The 18,278-nt window shown below is 47.7% G+C and overlaps 1 protein-coding gene across 2 annotated transcripts in view; it reads left to right on the top strand.

The window, feature by feature from the left end:
• pkz (protein kinase containing Z-DNA binding domains) overlaps nt 1–18,278 on the top strand; it is a 28,708-nt gene that overhangs the window by 7,322 nt on the left and 3,108 nt on the right. For both annotated transcript variants that reach the window (XM_046368410.1, XM_046368409.1), the window contains exons 7-9: nt 3,580–3,757; nt 3,870–4,010; nt 4,216–4,317. In XM_046368410.1, the coding sequence (XP_046224366.1) occupies nt 3,580–3,757; nt 3,870–4,010; nt 4,216–4,317 (421 nt within the window). The remainder of the gene's footprint in view (nt 1–3,579; nt 3,758–3,869; nt 4,011–4,215; nt 4,318–18,278) is intronic.

The following is an 18,278-nucleotide window of genomic DNA, read 5'->3' as shown; positions in this document are numbered from 1 at the left end:
TAGAATGATATTCAATAGGCTACAACATCTGTCATATTCTAGAATGATATTCAATAGGCTACTTACTACATCTGTCATATTCTAGAATGATATTCAATAGGCTACTACATCTGTCATATTCTAGAATGATATTCAATAGGCTACTTACTACATCTGTCATATTCTAGAATGATATTCAATAGGCTACTTACTACATCTGTCATATTCTAGAATGATATTCAATAGGCTACTTACTACATCTGTCATATTCTAGAATGATATTCAATAGGCTACTTACTACATCTGTCATATTCTAGAATGATATTCAATAGGCTACTTACTACATCTGTCATATTCTAGAATGATATTCAATAGGCTACTTACTACATCTGTCATATTCTAGAATGATATTCAATAGGCTACTTACTACATCTGTCATATTCTAGAATGATATTCAATAGGCTACTTACTACATCTGTCATATTCTAGAATGATATTCAATAGGCTACAACATCTGTCATATTCTAGAATGATATTCAATAGGCTACTACATCTGTCATATTCTAGAATGATATTCAATAGGCTACAACATCTGTCATATTCTAGAATGATATTCAATAGGCTACAACATCTGTCATATTCTAGAATGATATGCAATAGGCTACAACATCTGTCATATTCTAGAATGATATGCAATAGGCTACTTACTACATCTGTCATATTCTAGAATGATATTCAATAGGCTACTTACTACATCTGTCATATTCTAGAATGATATTCAATAGGCTACTACATCTGTCATATTCTAGAATGATATTCAATAGGCTACTACATCTGTCATATTCTAGAATGATATTCAATAGGCTACTTACTACATCTGTCATATTCTAGAATGATATTCAATAGGCTACTAGAATGATATTTAGGCTACATCTGTCATATTCTAGAATGATATTCAATAGGCTACTACATCTGTCATATTCTAGAATGATATTCAATAGGCTACTACATCTGTCATATTCTAGAATGATATTCAATAGGCTACTACATCTGTCATATTCTAGAATGATATTCAATAGGCTACTACATCTGTCATATTCTAGAATGATATTCAATAGGCTACTACATCTGTCATATTCTAGAATGATATTCAATAGGCTACAACATCTGTCATATTCTAGAATAATATTCAATAGGCTACTACATCTGTCATATTCTAGAATGATATTCAATAGGCTACTACATCTGTCATATTCTAGAATGATATTCAATAGGCTACTACATCTGTCATATTCTAGAATGATATTCAATAGGCTACAACATCTGTCATATTCTAGAATGATATGCAATAGGCTACAACATCTGTCATATTCTAGAATGATATTCAATAGGCTACTTACTACATCTGTCATATTCTAGAATGATATTCAATAGGCTACTTACTACATCTGTCATATTCTAGAATGATATTCAATAGGCTACAACATCTGTCATATTCTAGAATGATATGCAATAGGCTACAACATCTGTCATATTCTAGAATGATATTCAATAGGCTACTTACTACATCTGTCATATTCTAGAATGATATTCAATAGGCTACAACATCTGTCATATTCTAGAATGATATTCAATAGGCTACAACATCTGTCATATTCTAGAATGATATTCAATAGGCTACTACATCTGTCATATTCTAGAATGATATTCAATAGGCTACAACATCTGTCATATTCTAGAATGATATTCAATAGGCTACTTACTACATCTGTCATATTCTAGAATGATATTCAATAGGCTACAACATCTGTCATATTCTAGAATGATATTCAATAGGCTACAACATCTGTCATATTCTAGAATGATATTCAATAGGCTACTACATCTGTCATATTCTAGAATGATATTCAATAGGCTACTACATCTGTCATATTCTAGAATGATATTCAATAGGCTACTACATCTGTCATATTCTAGAATGATATTCAATAGGCTACTACATCTGTCATATTCTAGAATGATATTCAATAGGCTACTACATCTGTCATATTCTAGAATGATATTCAATAGGCTACAACATCTGTCATATTCTAGAATAATATTCAATAGGCTACTACATCTGTCATATTCTAGAATGATATGCAATAGGCTACTACATCTGTCATATTCTAGAATGATATTCAATAGGCTACTACATCTGTCATATTCTAGAATGATATTCAATAGGCTACAACATCTGTCATATTCTAGAATGATATGCAATAGGCTACAACATCTGTCATATTCTAGAATGATATTCAATAGGCTACTTACTACATCTGTCATATTCTAGAATGATATTCAATAGGCTACAACATCTGTCATATTCTAGAATGATATTCAATAGGCTACTACATCTGTCATATTCTAGAATGATATTCAATAGGCTACAACATCTGTCATATTCTAGAATGATATTCAATAGGCTACTTACAACATCTGTCATATTCTAGAATGATATTCAATAGGCTACAACATCTGTCATATTCTAGAATGATATTCAATAGGCTACAACATCTGTCATATTCTAGAATGATATTCAATAGGCTACAACATCTGTCATATTCTAGAATGATATTCAATAGGCTACTTACTACATCTGTCATATTCTAGAATGATATTCAATAGGCTACTTACTACATCTGTCATATTCTAGAATGATATTCAATAGGCTACAACATCTGTCATATTCTAGAATTATATTCAATAGGCTACAACATCTGTCATATTCTAGAATGATATTCAATAGGCTACTTACTACATCTGTCATATTCTAGAATGATATTCAATAGGCTACTACATCTGTCATATTCTAGAATGATATTCAATAGGCTACTTACTACATCTGTCATATTCTAGAATGATATTCAATAGGCTACTTACTACATCTGTCATATTCTAGAATGATATTCAATAGGCTACTTACTACATCTGTCATATTCTAGAATGATATTCAATAGGCTACTTACTACATCTGTCATATTCTAGAATGATATTCAATAGGCTACTTACTACATCTGTCATATTCTAGAATGATATTCAATAGGCTACTTACTACATCTGTCATATTCTAGAATGATATTCAATAGGCTACTTACTACATCTGTCATATTCTAGAATGATATTCAATAGGCTACTTACTACATCTGTCATATTCTAGAATGATATTCAATAGGCTACTTACTACATCTGTCATATTCTAGAATGATATTCAATAGGCTACTTACTACATCTGTCATATTCTAGAATGATATTCAATAGGCTACTTACTACATCTGTCATATTCTAGAATGATATTCAATAGGCTACTTACTACATCTGTCATATTCTAGAATGATATTCAATAGGCTACTTACTACATCTGTCATATTCTAGAATGATATTCAATAGGCTACTTACTACATCTGTCATATTCTAGAATGATATTCAATAGGCTACTTACTACATCTGTCATATTCTAGAATGATATTCAATAGGCTACTTACTACATCTGTCATATTCTAGAATGTCCCTGAGGAAGTTTCTTGACTTCTGTATTTGTCTGTTTTTATTTTATTTCAGAAATGGAGACTGGTCTTGTTTGTTCATTCAGATGGAGTTCTGTGAGGGAGGGACGCTGAAGGACTGGATTAGCAAAAATAATGCTAGAACGAAGGACAAGGCACATGGAATATTTCAGCAAATAGTTTGTGGAGTGGAATACATCCACTCTGAAGGACTTATTCACAGAGACTTAAAGGTATTTGTGAGAATCTGTCTTCCTGTGTTTTCAGATGCCAAGTTTAACCACATTATTGATGACATTTATGGAGAAATGACGCCTAATAAATGTGATACCTTTTTGTTTTTAGCCAGAGAACATATTGTTTGGAAGTGATGGCATGGTGAAGATTGGAGACTTTGGTCTTGTGACCACGATCACCACTCCGAGTGGAGCATCAGTGTACAGGACTGTCAACAAAGGAACACCAATTTACATGAGCCCTGAGCAGGTAATGGAGTTTTTGTTTTGCCAATGAATAATATTTTCAGCTCAAGAAATTGATCCTTGGTCTAGCCATAATATATGCCATTCAGCAGATGCTTTAATCCATAGCGATTTAGTCATGGGTGCATACATTTGACTTCTGGTCAGGTCCATAACAACTCCTATTTAGTTATTCTCTCCCAAACCACAAATTACTTTTGTATTTCCAGAAGACTGGGGGGAAATATGATGAGAAAACGGATATATTCTCTCTGGGACTGATATGGTTTGAACTCCTGTGGCACATGTCCACTGTCTCAGAGAAGATCAAGGTGAGCACACCACCCAGTAGCTTTCACATCTGGTTCTGTGTCATGTTAAACACCGCCCAGTAGCTTTCACATCTGGTTCTGTGTCATGTTAAACACCGCCCAGTAGCTTTCACATCTGGTTCTGTGTCATGTTAAACACCTGCCCAGTAGCTTTCACATCTGGTTCTGTGTCATGTTAAACACCGTCCCCCCCATCTACTATCATCATCATATAACCCCCATCTACTGTCATCGTCATATAACCCCCATCTACTGTCATCGTCATATAACCCCCCCCATCTACTGTCATCGTCATATAACCCCCCATCTACTGTCATCGTCATATAACCCCCCCCCATCTACTGTCATCGTCATATAACCCCACCCCCCATCTACTGTCATCGTCATATAACCCCACCCCCATCTACTATCATCGTCATATAACCCCACCCCCATCTACTATCATCGTCATATAACCCCACCCCCATCTACTATCATCGTCATATAACCCCACCCCCATCTACTATCATCGTCATATAACCCCACCCCCCATCTACTATCATCGTCATATAACCCCATCCCCCCATCTACTATCATCGTCATATAACCCCACCCCCCATCTACTATCATCGTCATATAACCCCACCCCCCATCTACTATCATCGTCATATAACCCCACCCCCATCTACTATCATCGTCATATAACCCCACCCCCATCTACTATCATCGTCATATAACCCCACCCCCCATCTACTATCATCGTCATATAACCCCATCGTCCCCCCATCTACTATCATCGTCATATAACCCCACCCCCCATCTACTATCATCGTCATATAACCCCACCCCCCATCTACTATCATCGTCATATAACCCCACCCCCCATCTACTATCATCGTCATATAACCCCACCCCCCATCTACTATCATCGTCATATAACCCCACCCCCCATCTACTATCATCGTCATATAACCCCACCCCCCATCTACTATCATCGTCATATAACCCCACCCCCATCTACTATCATCGTCATATAACCCCACCCCCCATCTACTATCATCGTCATATAACCCCACCCCCATCTACTATCATCGGCATATAACCCCACCCCCATCTACTATCATCGTCATATAACCCCACCCCCATCTCTATCATGTCATATAACCCCACCCCCCCATCTACTGTCATCGTCATATAACCCCCCCCATCTACTATCATCGTCATATAAACCCCCCCATCTACTATCACCGTCATATAACCCCCCCCCCATCTCACCGTCATATAACCCCCCCATCTACTGTCATCGTCATATAACCCCCCCATCTACTGTCATATAACCCCACCCCCCCATCTACTGTCATATAACCCCACCCCCATCTACTGTCATATAACCCCACCCCCATCTACTGTCATATAACCCCACCCCCCATCTACTATCATCGTCATATAACCCCACCCCCCCCCATCTACTGTCATATAACCCCACCCCCCATCTACTATCATCGTCATATAACCCCACCCCCCCATCTACTGTCATATAACCCCACCCCCCATCTACTATCATGTCATATAACCCCACCCCCCATCTACTATCATCGTCATATACTTTGGTCCCCACCCCCATCTACTGTCATATAACCCCACCCCCCATCTACTGTCATATAACCCCACCCCCCATCTACTGTCATATAACCCCACCCCCCCCATCTACTGTCATATAACCCCACCCCCCCATCTACTGTCATATAACCCCACCCCCATCTACTGTCATATAACCCCACCCCCCATCTACTGTCATATAACCCCAACCCCCCCCATCTACTGTCATATAACCCCACCCCCCATCTACTGTCATATAACCCCACCCCCCCATCTACTATCATCGTCATATAACCCCACCCCCCCATCTACTATCATCGTCATATAACCCCACCCCCCATCTACTATCATCGTCATATAACCCCACCCCCCCATCTACTATCATCGTCATATAACCCCACCCCCCCATCTACTGTCATATAACCCCACCCCCATCTACTGTCATATAACCCCACCCCCCATCTACTGTCATATAACCCCACCCCCCATCTACTGTCATATAACCCCACCCCCCCATCTACTATCATCGTCATATAACCCCACCCCCCCATCTACTATCATCGTCATATAACCCCACCCCCCCCCATCTACTATCATCGTCATATAACCCCACCCCCATCTACTATCATCGTCATATAACCCCACCCCCCCATCTACTGTCATATAACCCCACCCCCCATCTACTGTCATATAACCCCACCCCCATCTACTGTCATATAACCCCACCCCCCATCTACTGTCATATAACCCCACCCCCATCTACTGTCATATAACCCCACCCCCCATCTACTGTCATATAACCCCACCCCCCATCTACTATCATATAACCCCACCCCCCCATCTACTATCATATAACCCCACCCCCCCATCTACTATCATATAACCCCACCCCCCATCTACTATCATATAACCTCACCCCCATCTACTATCATATAACCCCACCCCCATCTACTATCACCGTCATATAACCCCACCCCCATCACATAACCCCTCCCCCCATCACCGTCATATAACCCCCCCATCTACTATCATCGTCATATAACCCCCCCATCTACTGTCATATAACCCCACCCCCCATCTACTGTCATATAACCCCACCCCCCATCTACTATCATCGTCATATAACCCCACCCCCCCATCTACTGTCATATAACCCCACCCCCCCATCTACTGTCATATAACCCCACCCCCCCATCTACTATCATCGTCATATAACCCCACCCCCATCTACTATCATCGTCATATAACCCCCCCCCCATCTACTATCATCGTCATATAACCCCACCCCCCATCTACTATCACCGTCATATAACCCCCCCCCCATCTACTATCATCGTCATATAACCCCACCCCCCCATCTACTATCATCGTCATATAACCCCACCCCCCATCTACTATCATCGTCATATAACCCCACCCCCCATCTACTGTCATATAACCCCACCCCCCATCTACTATCATCGTCATATAACCCCACCCCCCATCTACTATCATCGTCATATAACCCCCACCCCCATCTACTATCATCGTCATATAACCCCACCCCCATCTACTATCATCGTCATATAACCCCACCCCCCCATCTACTGTCATATAACCCCACCCCATCTACTATCTATCGTCATATAACCCCCCCCCCATCTACTATCATCGTCATATTACCCCACCCCCCATCTACTACCACCGTCATATAACCCCCCCCCATCTACTATCATCGTCATATAACCCCCCCCATCTACTATCATCGTCATATAACCCCACCCCCCCATCTACTGTCATATAACCCCACCCCCATCTACTATCATCGTCATATAACCCCACCCCCCATCTACTATCATCGTCATATAACCCCACCCCCATCTACTATCATCGTCATATAACCCCACCCCCCCATCTACTATCATCGTCATATAACCCCACCCCCATCTACTATCATCGTCATATAACCCCACCCCCCATCTACTATCACCGTCATATAACCCCCCTCCCCCATCACATAACCCCCCATCACATAACCCCCTCCCCCCGTCACTGTCATAACCCCCCCCCCCCATCACCGTCATATAACCCCCCCCCATCTACTATCATCGTCATATAACCCCACCCCCCATCTACTATCATCGTCATATAACCCCACCCCCATCTACTATCACCGTCATATAACCCCCCCATCACCGTCATATAACCCCCTCCCCCCATCATCGTCATATAACCCCCCATCTACGATCATCGTCATATAACCCCACCCCCCCATCTACTATCATCGTCATATAACCCCCCCATCACCGTCATATAACCCCCCTCCCCCCATCATCGTCATATAACCCCCCCCATCTACGATCATCGTCATATAACCCCACCCCCCATCTACTATCATCGTCATATAACCCCACCCCCATCTACTATCATCGTCATATAACCCCACCCCCATCTACTATCACCGTCATATAACCCCCCCCATCACCGTCATATAACCCCCCATCACCGTCATATAACCCCCTCCCCCCATCACATAACCCCCCTCCCCCCATCACATAACCCCCCCATCACATAACCCCCTCCCCATCTACGTCATATAACCCCCTCCCCCCATCTACTGTCATATAACCCCCTCCCCCCATCACATAACCCCCCCCCCGTCATATAACCCTCCCCCCGTCACATAACCCCCTCCCCCCGTCACATATAACCCCCCTCCCCTACGTCACATAACCCCCCCCACGTCACATAACCCCCCCCCGTCACATAACCCCCCCCCCCGTCACATAACCCATCCCCCATCATAACCCTCCCCCGTCACATAACCCTCCCCCCATCACCGTCACATAACCCCCCCATCACCGTCATATAACCCTCCCCCCATCACCGTCATATAACCCCCCCATCACCGTCATATAACCCCCCCCCATCACCGTCATATAACCCCCCCCCATCACCGTCATATAACCCCCCCCATCACCGTCATATAACCCCCCCATCACCGTCATATAACCCCCCCATCACCGTCATATAACCCCCCCCATCACCGTCATATAACCCCCCCCATCACCGTCATATAACCCCCCCCCATCTACTATCACCGTCATATAACCCCCCCCATCTACTATCACCGTCATATAACCCCCCCCCCCATCTACTATCATCGTCATATAACCCCCCCATCTACTATCACCGTCATATAACCCCACCCCCCATCTACTATCACCGTCATATAAACCCCCCCCCATCACATAGCCCCCCTCCCCATCTACTATCACCGTCATATAACCCCCTATCATCATCATATAACCCCCCCCCATCTACTATCACCGTCATATAAACCCCCTCCCCCCATCACATAGCCCCCCCCCCCATCTACTATCACCGTCATATAACCCCCCCCCATCTACTATCACCGTCATAACCCCCCCCCATCTACTATCACCGTCATATAACCCCCCCCCATCACCGTCATATAACCCCCCCCCCATCACCGTCATATAACCCCCCCCATCACCGTCATATAACCCCCCCCCATCACCGTCATATAAACCCCCTCCCCCCATCACATAGCCCCCCCCCCCCATCTACTATCACCGTCATATAACCCCCCCCCCATCTACTATCACTGTCATATAACCCCCCCCATCTACTATCACCGTCATATAAACCCCCCCCCCCCCCATCACATAGCCCCCCCCCCATCTACTATCACCGTCATATAACCCCCTATCATCATCATATAACCCCCCCATCTACTATCACCGTCATATAAACCCCCCCCCCCTACGTCACATAACCCCCTCCCCATCTACTATCACCGTCATATAACCCCCCCCCATCTACTATCACCGTCATAACCCCCCCATCTACTATCATCGTCATATAACCCCCCCCCCATCTACTATCACCGTCATATAACCCCCCCCCCATCACCGTCATATAACCCCCCATCACCGTCATATAACCCCCCCCCCCATCTACTATCACCGTCATATAACCCCCCCCCATCACCGTCATATAAACCCCCCTCCCCCCATCATAACCCCACCCCCCCATCTACTATCACCGTCATATAAACCCCCCTCCCCCCATCACATAGCCCCCCCCCCCCATCTACTATCACCTTCATATAACCCCCCCCCATCTACTATCACCGTCATATAACCCCCCCCCATCTACTATCATCGTCATATAACCCCCCCCCATCTACTATCACCGTCATATAACCCCCCCATCACCGTCATATAACCCCCCCCATCACCGTCATATAACCCCACCCCCCATCTACTATCATCGTCATATAACCCCACCCCCCATCTACTATCATCGTCATATAACCCCACCCCCATCTACTATCATCGTCATATAACCCCACCCCCATCTACTATCATCGTCATATAACCCCACCCCCCATCTACTATCATCGTCATATAACCCCACCCCCCATCTACTATCATCGTCATATAACCCCACCCCCCATCTACTATCATCGTCATATAACCCCACCCCCATCTACTATCATCGTCATATAACCCCACCCCCATCTACTATCATATCATATAACCCCACCCCCCCATCTACTATCATCGTCATATAACCCCACCCCCCATCTACTATCATCGTCATATAACCCCACCCCCCATCTACTGTCATATAACCCCACCCCCCCATCTACTGTCATATAACCCCCCCCCCCATCTACTATCATCGTCATATAACCCCACCCCCCATCTACTGTCATATAACCCCACCCCCCATCTACTATCATCGTCATATAACCCCACCCCCCCATCTACTATCATCGTCATATAACCCCACCCCCCCATCTACTGTCATATAACCCCACCCCCCATCTACTGTCATATAACCCCACCCCCCATCTACTATCATCGTCATATAACCCCACCCCCCATCTACTGTCATATAACCCCACCCCCCCCATCTACTATCATCATCATATATAACCCCACCCCCCCATCTACTGTCATATAACCCCACCCCCCATCACCGTCATATAACCCCACCCCCCCATCACCGTCATATAACCCCACCCCCCATCACCGTCATATAACCCCCCCCATCATCACGTCATATAAGCCCCCCCCATCTACTATCATCGTCATATAACCCCACCCCCCATCTACTATCATCGTCATATAACCCCACCCCCCCCATCTACTATCATCGTCATATAACCCCACCCCCATCTACTATCACCGTCATATAACCCCCCCCCATCACCGTCATATAACCCCCTCCCCCATCATCGTCATATAACCCCACCCCCATCTACTATCACCGTCATATAACCCCCCCATCACCGTCATATAACCCCCCCCATCACCGTCATATAACCCCCCCTCCCCCCATCACCGTCATATAAACCCCCTCCCCCCATCACATAACCCCCCCATCACATAGCCCCCTCCCCCCATCACATAACCCCCTCCCCCCGTCACATAACCCCCCCCCCCGTCATATAACCCCTCCCCCCCGTCACATAACCCCTCCCCCCGTCACATAACCCCCTCCCCCCGTCACATAACCCCCTCCCCCCGTCTACATAACCCCCTCCCCCCGTCACATAACCCCCCCATCACCGTCATATAACCCCCCCATCACCGTCATATAACCCCCCCCATCTACTATCACTGTCATATAACCCCCCCCATCTACTATCACCGTCATATAAACCCCCTCCCCCCATCACATAGCCCCCCTCCCCATCTACTATCACCGTCATATAACCCCCCTATCATCATCATATAAACCCCCCTCCTCCCCATCTGTCATATAACCCCCCCCCATCTACTATCACCGTCATATAACCCCCCCCCATCTACTATCACCGTCATAACCCCCCCCCAAATACTATCATCGTCATATAACCCCCCCCATCTACTATCACCGTCATATAACCCCCCATCACCGTCATATAACCCCCCCCCATCACCGTCATATAACCCCCCCATCTACTATCATCGTCATATAACCCCCCCCCCATCACCGTCATATAAAACCCCCCCCCCATCACATAGCCCCCCCCTCCCCATCTACTATCACCGTCATATAAACCCCCCCCCCCATCACATAGCCCCCCCCTCCCCATCTACTATCACCTTCATATAACCCCCCCCCCCATCTACTATCACCGTCATAACCCCCCCCATCTACTATCATCGTCATATAACCCCCCCCCCCATCTACTATCACCGTCATATAACCCCCCCCATCACCGTCATATAACCCCCCCATCACCGTCATATAACCCCCCCCCATCACCGTCATATAACCCCCCCATCTACTATCATCGTCATATAACCCCACCCCCCCATCTACTATCATCGTCATATAACCCCACCCCCCCATCTACTATCATCGTCATATAACCCCACCCCCCATCTACTATCATCGTCATATAACCCCACCCCCCCCATCTACTATCATCGTCATATAACCCCACCCCCCATCTACTATCATCGTCATATAACCCCCCCACCCCCATCTACTATCATCGTCATATAACCCCACCCCCCATCTACTATCATCGTCATATAACCCCACCCCCCATCTACTATCATCGTCATATAACCCCCCCCCCCATCTACTGTCATATAACCCCACCCCCCATCTACTGTCATATAACCCCACCCCCCATCTACTGTCATATAACCCCACCCCCCATCTACTATCATCGTCATATAACCCCACCCCCCCATCTACTGTCATATAACCCCACCCCCCCATCTACTATCATCGTCATATAACCCCACCCCCCATCTACTGTCATATAACCCCACCCCCATCTACTATCACCGTCATATAACCCCACCCCCATCTACTATCACCGTCATATAACCCCCCCCCCCATCACCGTCATATAACCCCCCTCCCCCATCATCGTCATATAACCCCATTCCCCATCTACTATCACCGTCATATAACCCCCCCATCACCGTCATATAACCCCCCCTCCCCCCATCACCGTCATATAAACCCCCCTCCCCCATCACATAACCCCCCATCACATAGCCCCCTCCCCCGTCACATAACCCCCTCCCCCATCACATAACCCCCTCCCCCCGTCACATAACCCCCCCCCCCCTGTCACATAACCCCCCCCCCCGTCACATAACCCCCTCCCCCCGTCATATAACCCCCCCTCCCCCCGTCACATAACCCCCCCCCCGTCACATAACCCTCCCCCCATCACCGTCATATAACCCTCCCCCCCCATCACCGTCATATAACCCACCCCCCCATCACCGTCATATAACCCTCCCCCCATCACCGTCATATAACCCTCCCCCCATCACCGTCATATATAACCCCCCATCACTATCACCGTCATATAACCCCCCATCACCGTCACCGTCATATAACCCCCCCCATCTACTATCACCGTCATATAACCCCCCCCCCCATCTACTATCACCGTCATATAACCCCACCCCCCATCTACTATCATCGTCATATAACCCCACCCCCATCTACTATCATCGTCATATAACCCCACCCCCCCCCATCTACTATCACCGTCATATAACCCCCCCATCTACTATCATCGTCATATAACCCCCCCCCATCACCGTCATATAACCCCCCCCCATCTACTATCACCGTCATATAACCCCCCCCATCTACTATCACCGTCATATAACCCCCCCCCCCCCCATCTACTATCACCGTCATATAACCCCCTATCATCATCATATAACCCCCCCCCTCCCCCCCCATCACATCCCCCCCCCCTCCCCATCTACTATCACCGTCATATAAACCCCCCCCCTCCCCCCATCACACCCCCCTATCTACTATTACCGTCATATAACCCCACCCCCCCATCTACTATCATTGTCATATAACCCCACCCCCTCCATCTACTATCATCGTCATATAACCCCACCCCCATCTACTATCATCGTCATATAACCCCACCCCCCATCTACTATCATCGTCATATAACCCCACCCCCCCATCTACTATCATCGTCATATAACCCCACCCCCATCTACTATCATATAACCCCACCCCCCCATCTACTATCATATAACCCCACCCCCCATCTACTATCATATAACCCCACCCCCCATCTACTATCATATAACCCCACCCCCCCATCTACTATCATATAACCCCACCCCCCATCTACTATCATATAACCCCACCCCCATCTACTATCATATAACCCCACCCCCCATCTACTATCATATAACCCCACCCCCCATCTACTATCATATAACCCCACCCCCATCTACTATCATATAACCCCCACCCCCCATCTACTATCATATAACCCCACCCCCCATCTACTATCATATAACCCCACCCCCCATCTACTATCATATAACCCCACCCCCCATCTACTATCATATAACCCCACCCCCCATCTACTATCATATAACCCCACCCCCCATCTACTATCATATAACCCCACCCCCATCTACTATCATATAACCCCACCCCCCATCTACTATCATATAACCCCACCCCCATCTACTGTCATATAACCCCACCCCCATCTACTGTCATATAACCCCCCCCCCCATCTACTGTCATATAACCCCACCCCCCCATCTACTGTCATATAACCCCACCCCCCATCTACTGTCATATAACCCCACCCCCCATCTACTGTCATATAACCCCACCCCCATCTACTGTCATATAACCCCACCCCCCATCTACTGTCATATAACCCCACCCCCCCATCTACTGTCATATAACCCCACCCCCCATCTACTGTCATATAACCCCACCCCCCATCTACTGTCATATAACCCCACCCCCCATCTACTGTCATATAACCCCACCCCCATCTACTGTCATATAAACCCCCTCCCCCCATCACATAACCCCCCCCCCCATCACATAACCCCTCCCCCCGTCACATAACCCCTACCCCCCATCACCGTCATATAACCCCACCCCCCATCTACTATCATCGTCATATAACCCCACCCCCCCATCTACTATCATCGTCATATAACCCCCCCCCCCCCATCTACTATCATCGTCATATAACCCCACCCCCATCTACTATCATCGTCATATAACCCCACCCCCCATCTACTATCATCGTCATATAACCCCACCCCCCCCCATCTACTGTCATATAACCCCACCCCCCATCTACTGTCATATAACCCCACCCCCCCCCATCTACTGTCATATAACCCCACCCCCCCATCTACTATCATCGTCATATAACCCCACCCCCCATCTACTGTCATATAACCCCCCCCCCATCTACTATCATCGTCATATACCCCCCCCCATCTACTGTCATATAACCCCACCCCCCATCTACTATCATCGTCATATAACCCCACCCCCATCTACTATCATCGTCATATAACCCCACCCCCATCTACTATCACCGTCATATAACCCCACCCCCCATCTACTATCACCGTCATATAACCCCCCCCCATCTACCGTCATATAACCCCCCCCCATCACCGTCATATAACCCCACCCCCCCATCCATCACCGTCATATAACCCCCCCCCCCATCCGTCATATAAGCCCCCCCCCATCTACTATCATCGTCATATAACCCCACCCCCATCTACTATCATCGTCATATAACCCCACCCCCCCATCTACTATCATCGTCATATAACCCCACCCCCCATCTACTATCACCGTCATATAACCCCCCCCCCATCACCGTCATATAACCCCCTCCCCCCATCATCGTCATATAACCCCACCCCCCCCATCTACTATCACCGTCATATAACCCCCCCCATCACCGTCATATAACCCCCCCCCCATCACCGTCATATAACCCCCCCCCCCCCCCATCACCGTCATATAAACCCCCCCCTCCCCCCATCATATAACCCCCCTCCCCCCATCACATAATCATCACATAACCCCCCCCCATCACATAGCCCCCTCCCCCCCATCACATAACCCCCCTCCCCCGTCACATAACCCCCTCCCCCCTATCACATAACCCCTCCCCCCGTCATCTAACCCCCCCGTCACATAACCCCCCCCCCCCCCGTCACATAACCCCCCTCCCCCATCACATAACCCTCCCCCCATCACCGTCATATAACCCCCCCCCCATCACCGTCATATAACCCACCCCCCATCACTGTCATATAACCCTCCCCCCATCACCGTCATATAACCCTCCCCCATCACCGTCATATAACCCTCCCCCCATCACCGTCATATAACCCTCCCCCCATCACCGTCATATAACCCCCCCCCATCATCACCGTCATATAACCCCCCCATCTACTATCACCGTCATATAACCCCCCCATCTACTATCACCGTCATATAACCCCACCCCCCCATCTACTATCATCGTCATATAACCCCCCCCCCATCTACTATCATCGTCATATAACCCCCCCCCCCCCATCTACTATCACCGTCATATAACCCCCCCCCATCTACTATCATCGTCATATAACCCCCCCCCCCATCACCGTCATATAACCCCCCCCATCACCGTCATATAACCCCCCCCATCTACTATCACCGTCATATAACCCCCCATCTACTATCACCGTCATATAACCCCCCTATCATCATCATATAACCCCCCCTCCCCCCATCACATAGCCCCCCCTCCCCATCTACTATCACCGTCATATAACCCCCCTATCATCATCATATAACCCCCCCCCATCTACTATCACCGTCATATAACCCCCCTCCCCCCCATCACATAGCCCCCCCTCCCCATCTACTATCATCGTCATATAACCCCACCCCCATCTACTATCATCGTCATATAACCCCACCCCCATCTACTATCATCGTCATATAACCCCCCCCCCCATCTACTATCATCGTCATATAACCCCACCCCCCCATCTACTATCATCGTCATATAACCCCACCCCCCATCTACTATCACATATAACCCCCCCCCATCTACTATCATCGTCATATAACCCCACCCCCCATCTACTATCATCGTCATATAACCCCAGCCCCCCCCCATCTACTGTCATATAACCCCACCCCCCATCTACTATCATCGTCATATAAACCCCCATCTACTATCATCGTCATATAACCCCCCCCCCATCTACTGTCATATAACCCCACCCCCCATCTACTATCATCGTCATATAACCCCACCCCCATCTACTATCATCGTCATATAACCCCACCCCCCCCCATCTACTGTCATATAACCCCATCTACCCCCCATCTACTATCATCGTCATATAACCCCACCCCCCATCTACTATCACCGTCATATAACCCCCCCATCACCGTCATATAACCCCCCCCCCCCCCATCACTAACCCCCTCCCCCCGTCATATAAGCCCCCCCCCCCCATCACGTCATATAAGCCCCCCCCCCCATCTACTATCATCGTCATATAACCCCACCCCCCATCTACTATCATCGTCATATAACCCCACCCCCCATCTACTATCATCGTCATATAACCCCACCCCCATCTACTATCACCGTCATATAACCCCCCCATCACCGTCATATAACCCCCCCCCCCCCCATCATCGTCATATAACCCCCCCCCCATCTACTATCACCGTCATATAACCCCCCCCATCACCGTCATATAACCCCCCATCACCGTCATATACCCCCCCCCTCCCCCCATCACCGTCATATAACCCCCTCCCCCCATCACATAACCCCCCCCTCCCCCCATCACATAACCCCCCCATCACATAGCCCCCTCCCCCCATCACATAACCCCTCCCCCCCCATCCCCTCCCACCGTCACATAACCCCCTCCCCCTATCGTCACATAACCCCCTCCCATCCCCGTCACATAACCCTCCCCCCCATCACCGTCATATAACCCTCCCCCCATCACCGTCATATAACCCTCCCCCCATCACCGTCATATAACCCCCCCCCATCACCGTCATATAACCCTCCCCCCATCACCGTCATATAACCCCCCTACTATCACCGTCATATAACCCCCCATCACTATCACCGTCATATAACCCCCCCCCCATCTACTATCACCGTCATATAACCCCACCCCCCATCTACTATCATCGTCATATAACCCCACCCCCCCATCTACTATCATCGTCATATAACCCCCCCCCCATCTACTATCACCGTCATATAACCCCCCCCCCCATCTACTATCATATAACCCCCTCCCCCCCCCCATCACCGTCATATAACCCCCCTCATCTACTATCACCGTCATATACCCCCCCCCATCTACTATCATCGTCATATACCCCCCCCCCCCATCTACTATCACCGTCATATAACCCCCCCCATCTACTATCATCGTCATATAACCCCACCCCCCATCTACTATCACCGTCATATAACCCCCCCCCCATCTACTATCACTGTCATATAACCCCCCCATCTACTATCTACTGTCATATAACCCCCCTATCATCATCATATAACCCCACCCCCC

The sequence above is a fragment of the Oncorhynchus gorbuscha genome, linkage group LG11 (assembly GCF_021184085.1).
Source record: "Oncorhynchus gorbuscha isolate QuinsamMale2020 ecotype Even-year linkage group LG11, OgorEven_v1.0, whole genome shotgun sequence".
Lineage (NCBI taxonomy): Eukaryota > Metazoa > Chordata > Actinopteri > Salmoniformes > Salmonidae > Oncorhynchus > Oncorhynchus gorbuscha.
The sequence above is the reverse complement of the archived record's forward strand: the minus strand, read 5'-3'. Positions and strand labels throughout refer to the sequence as shown.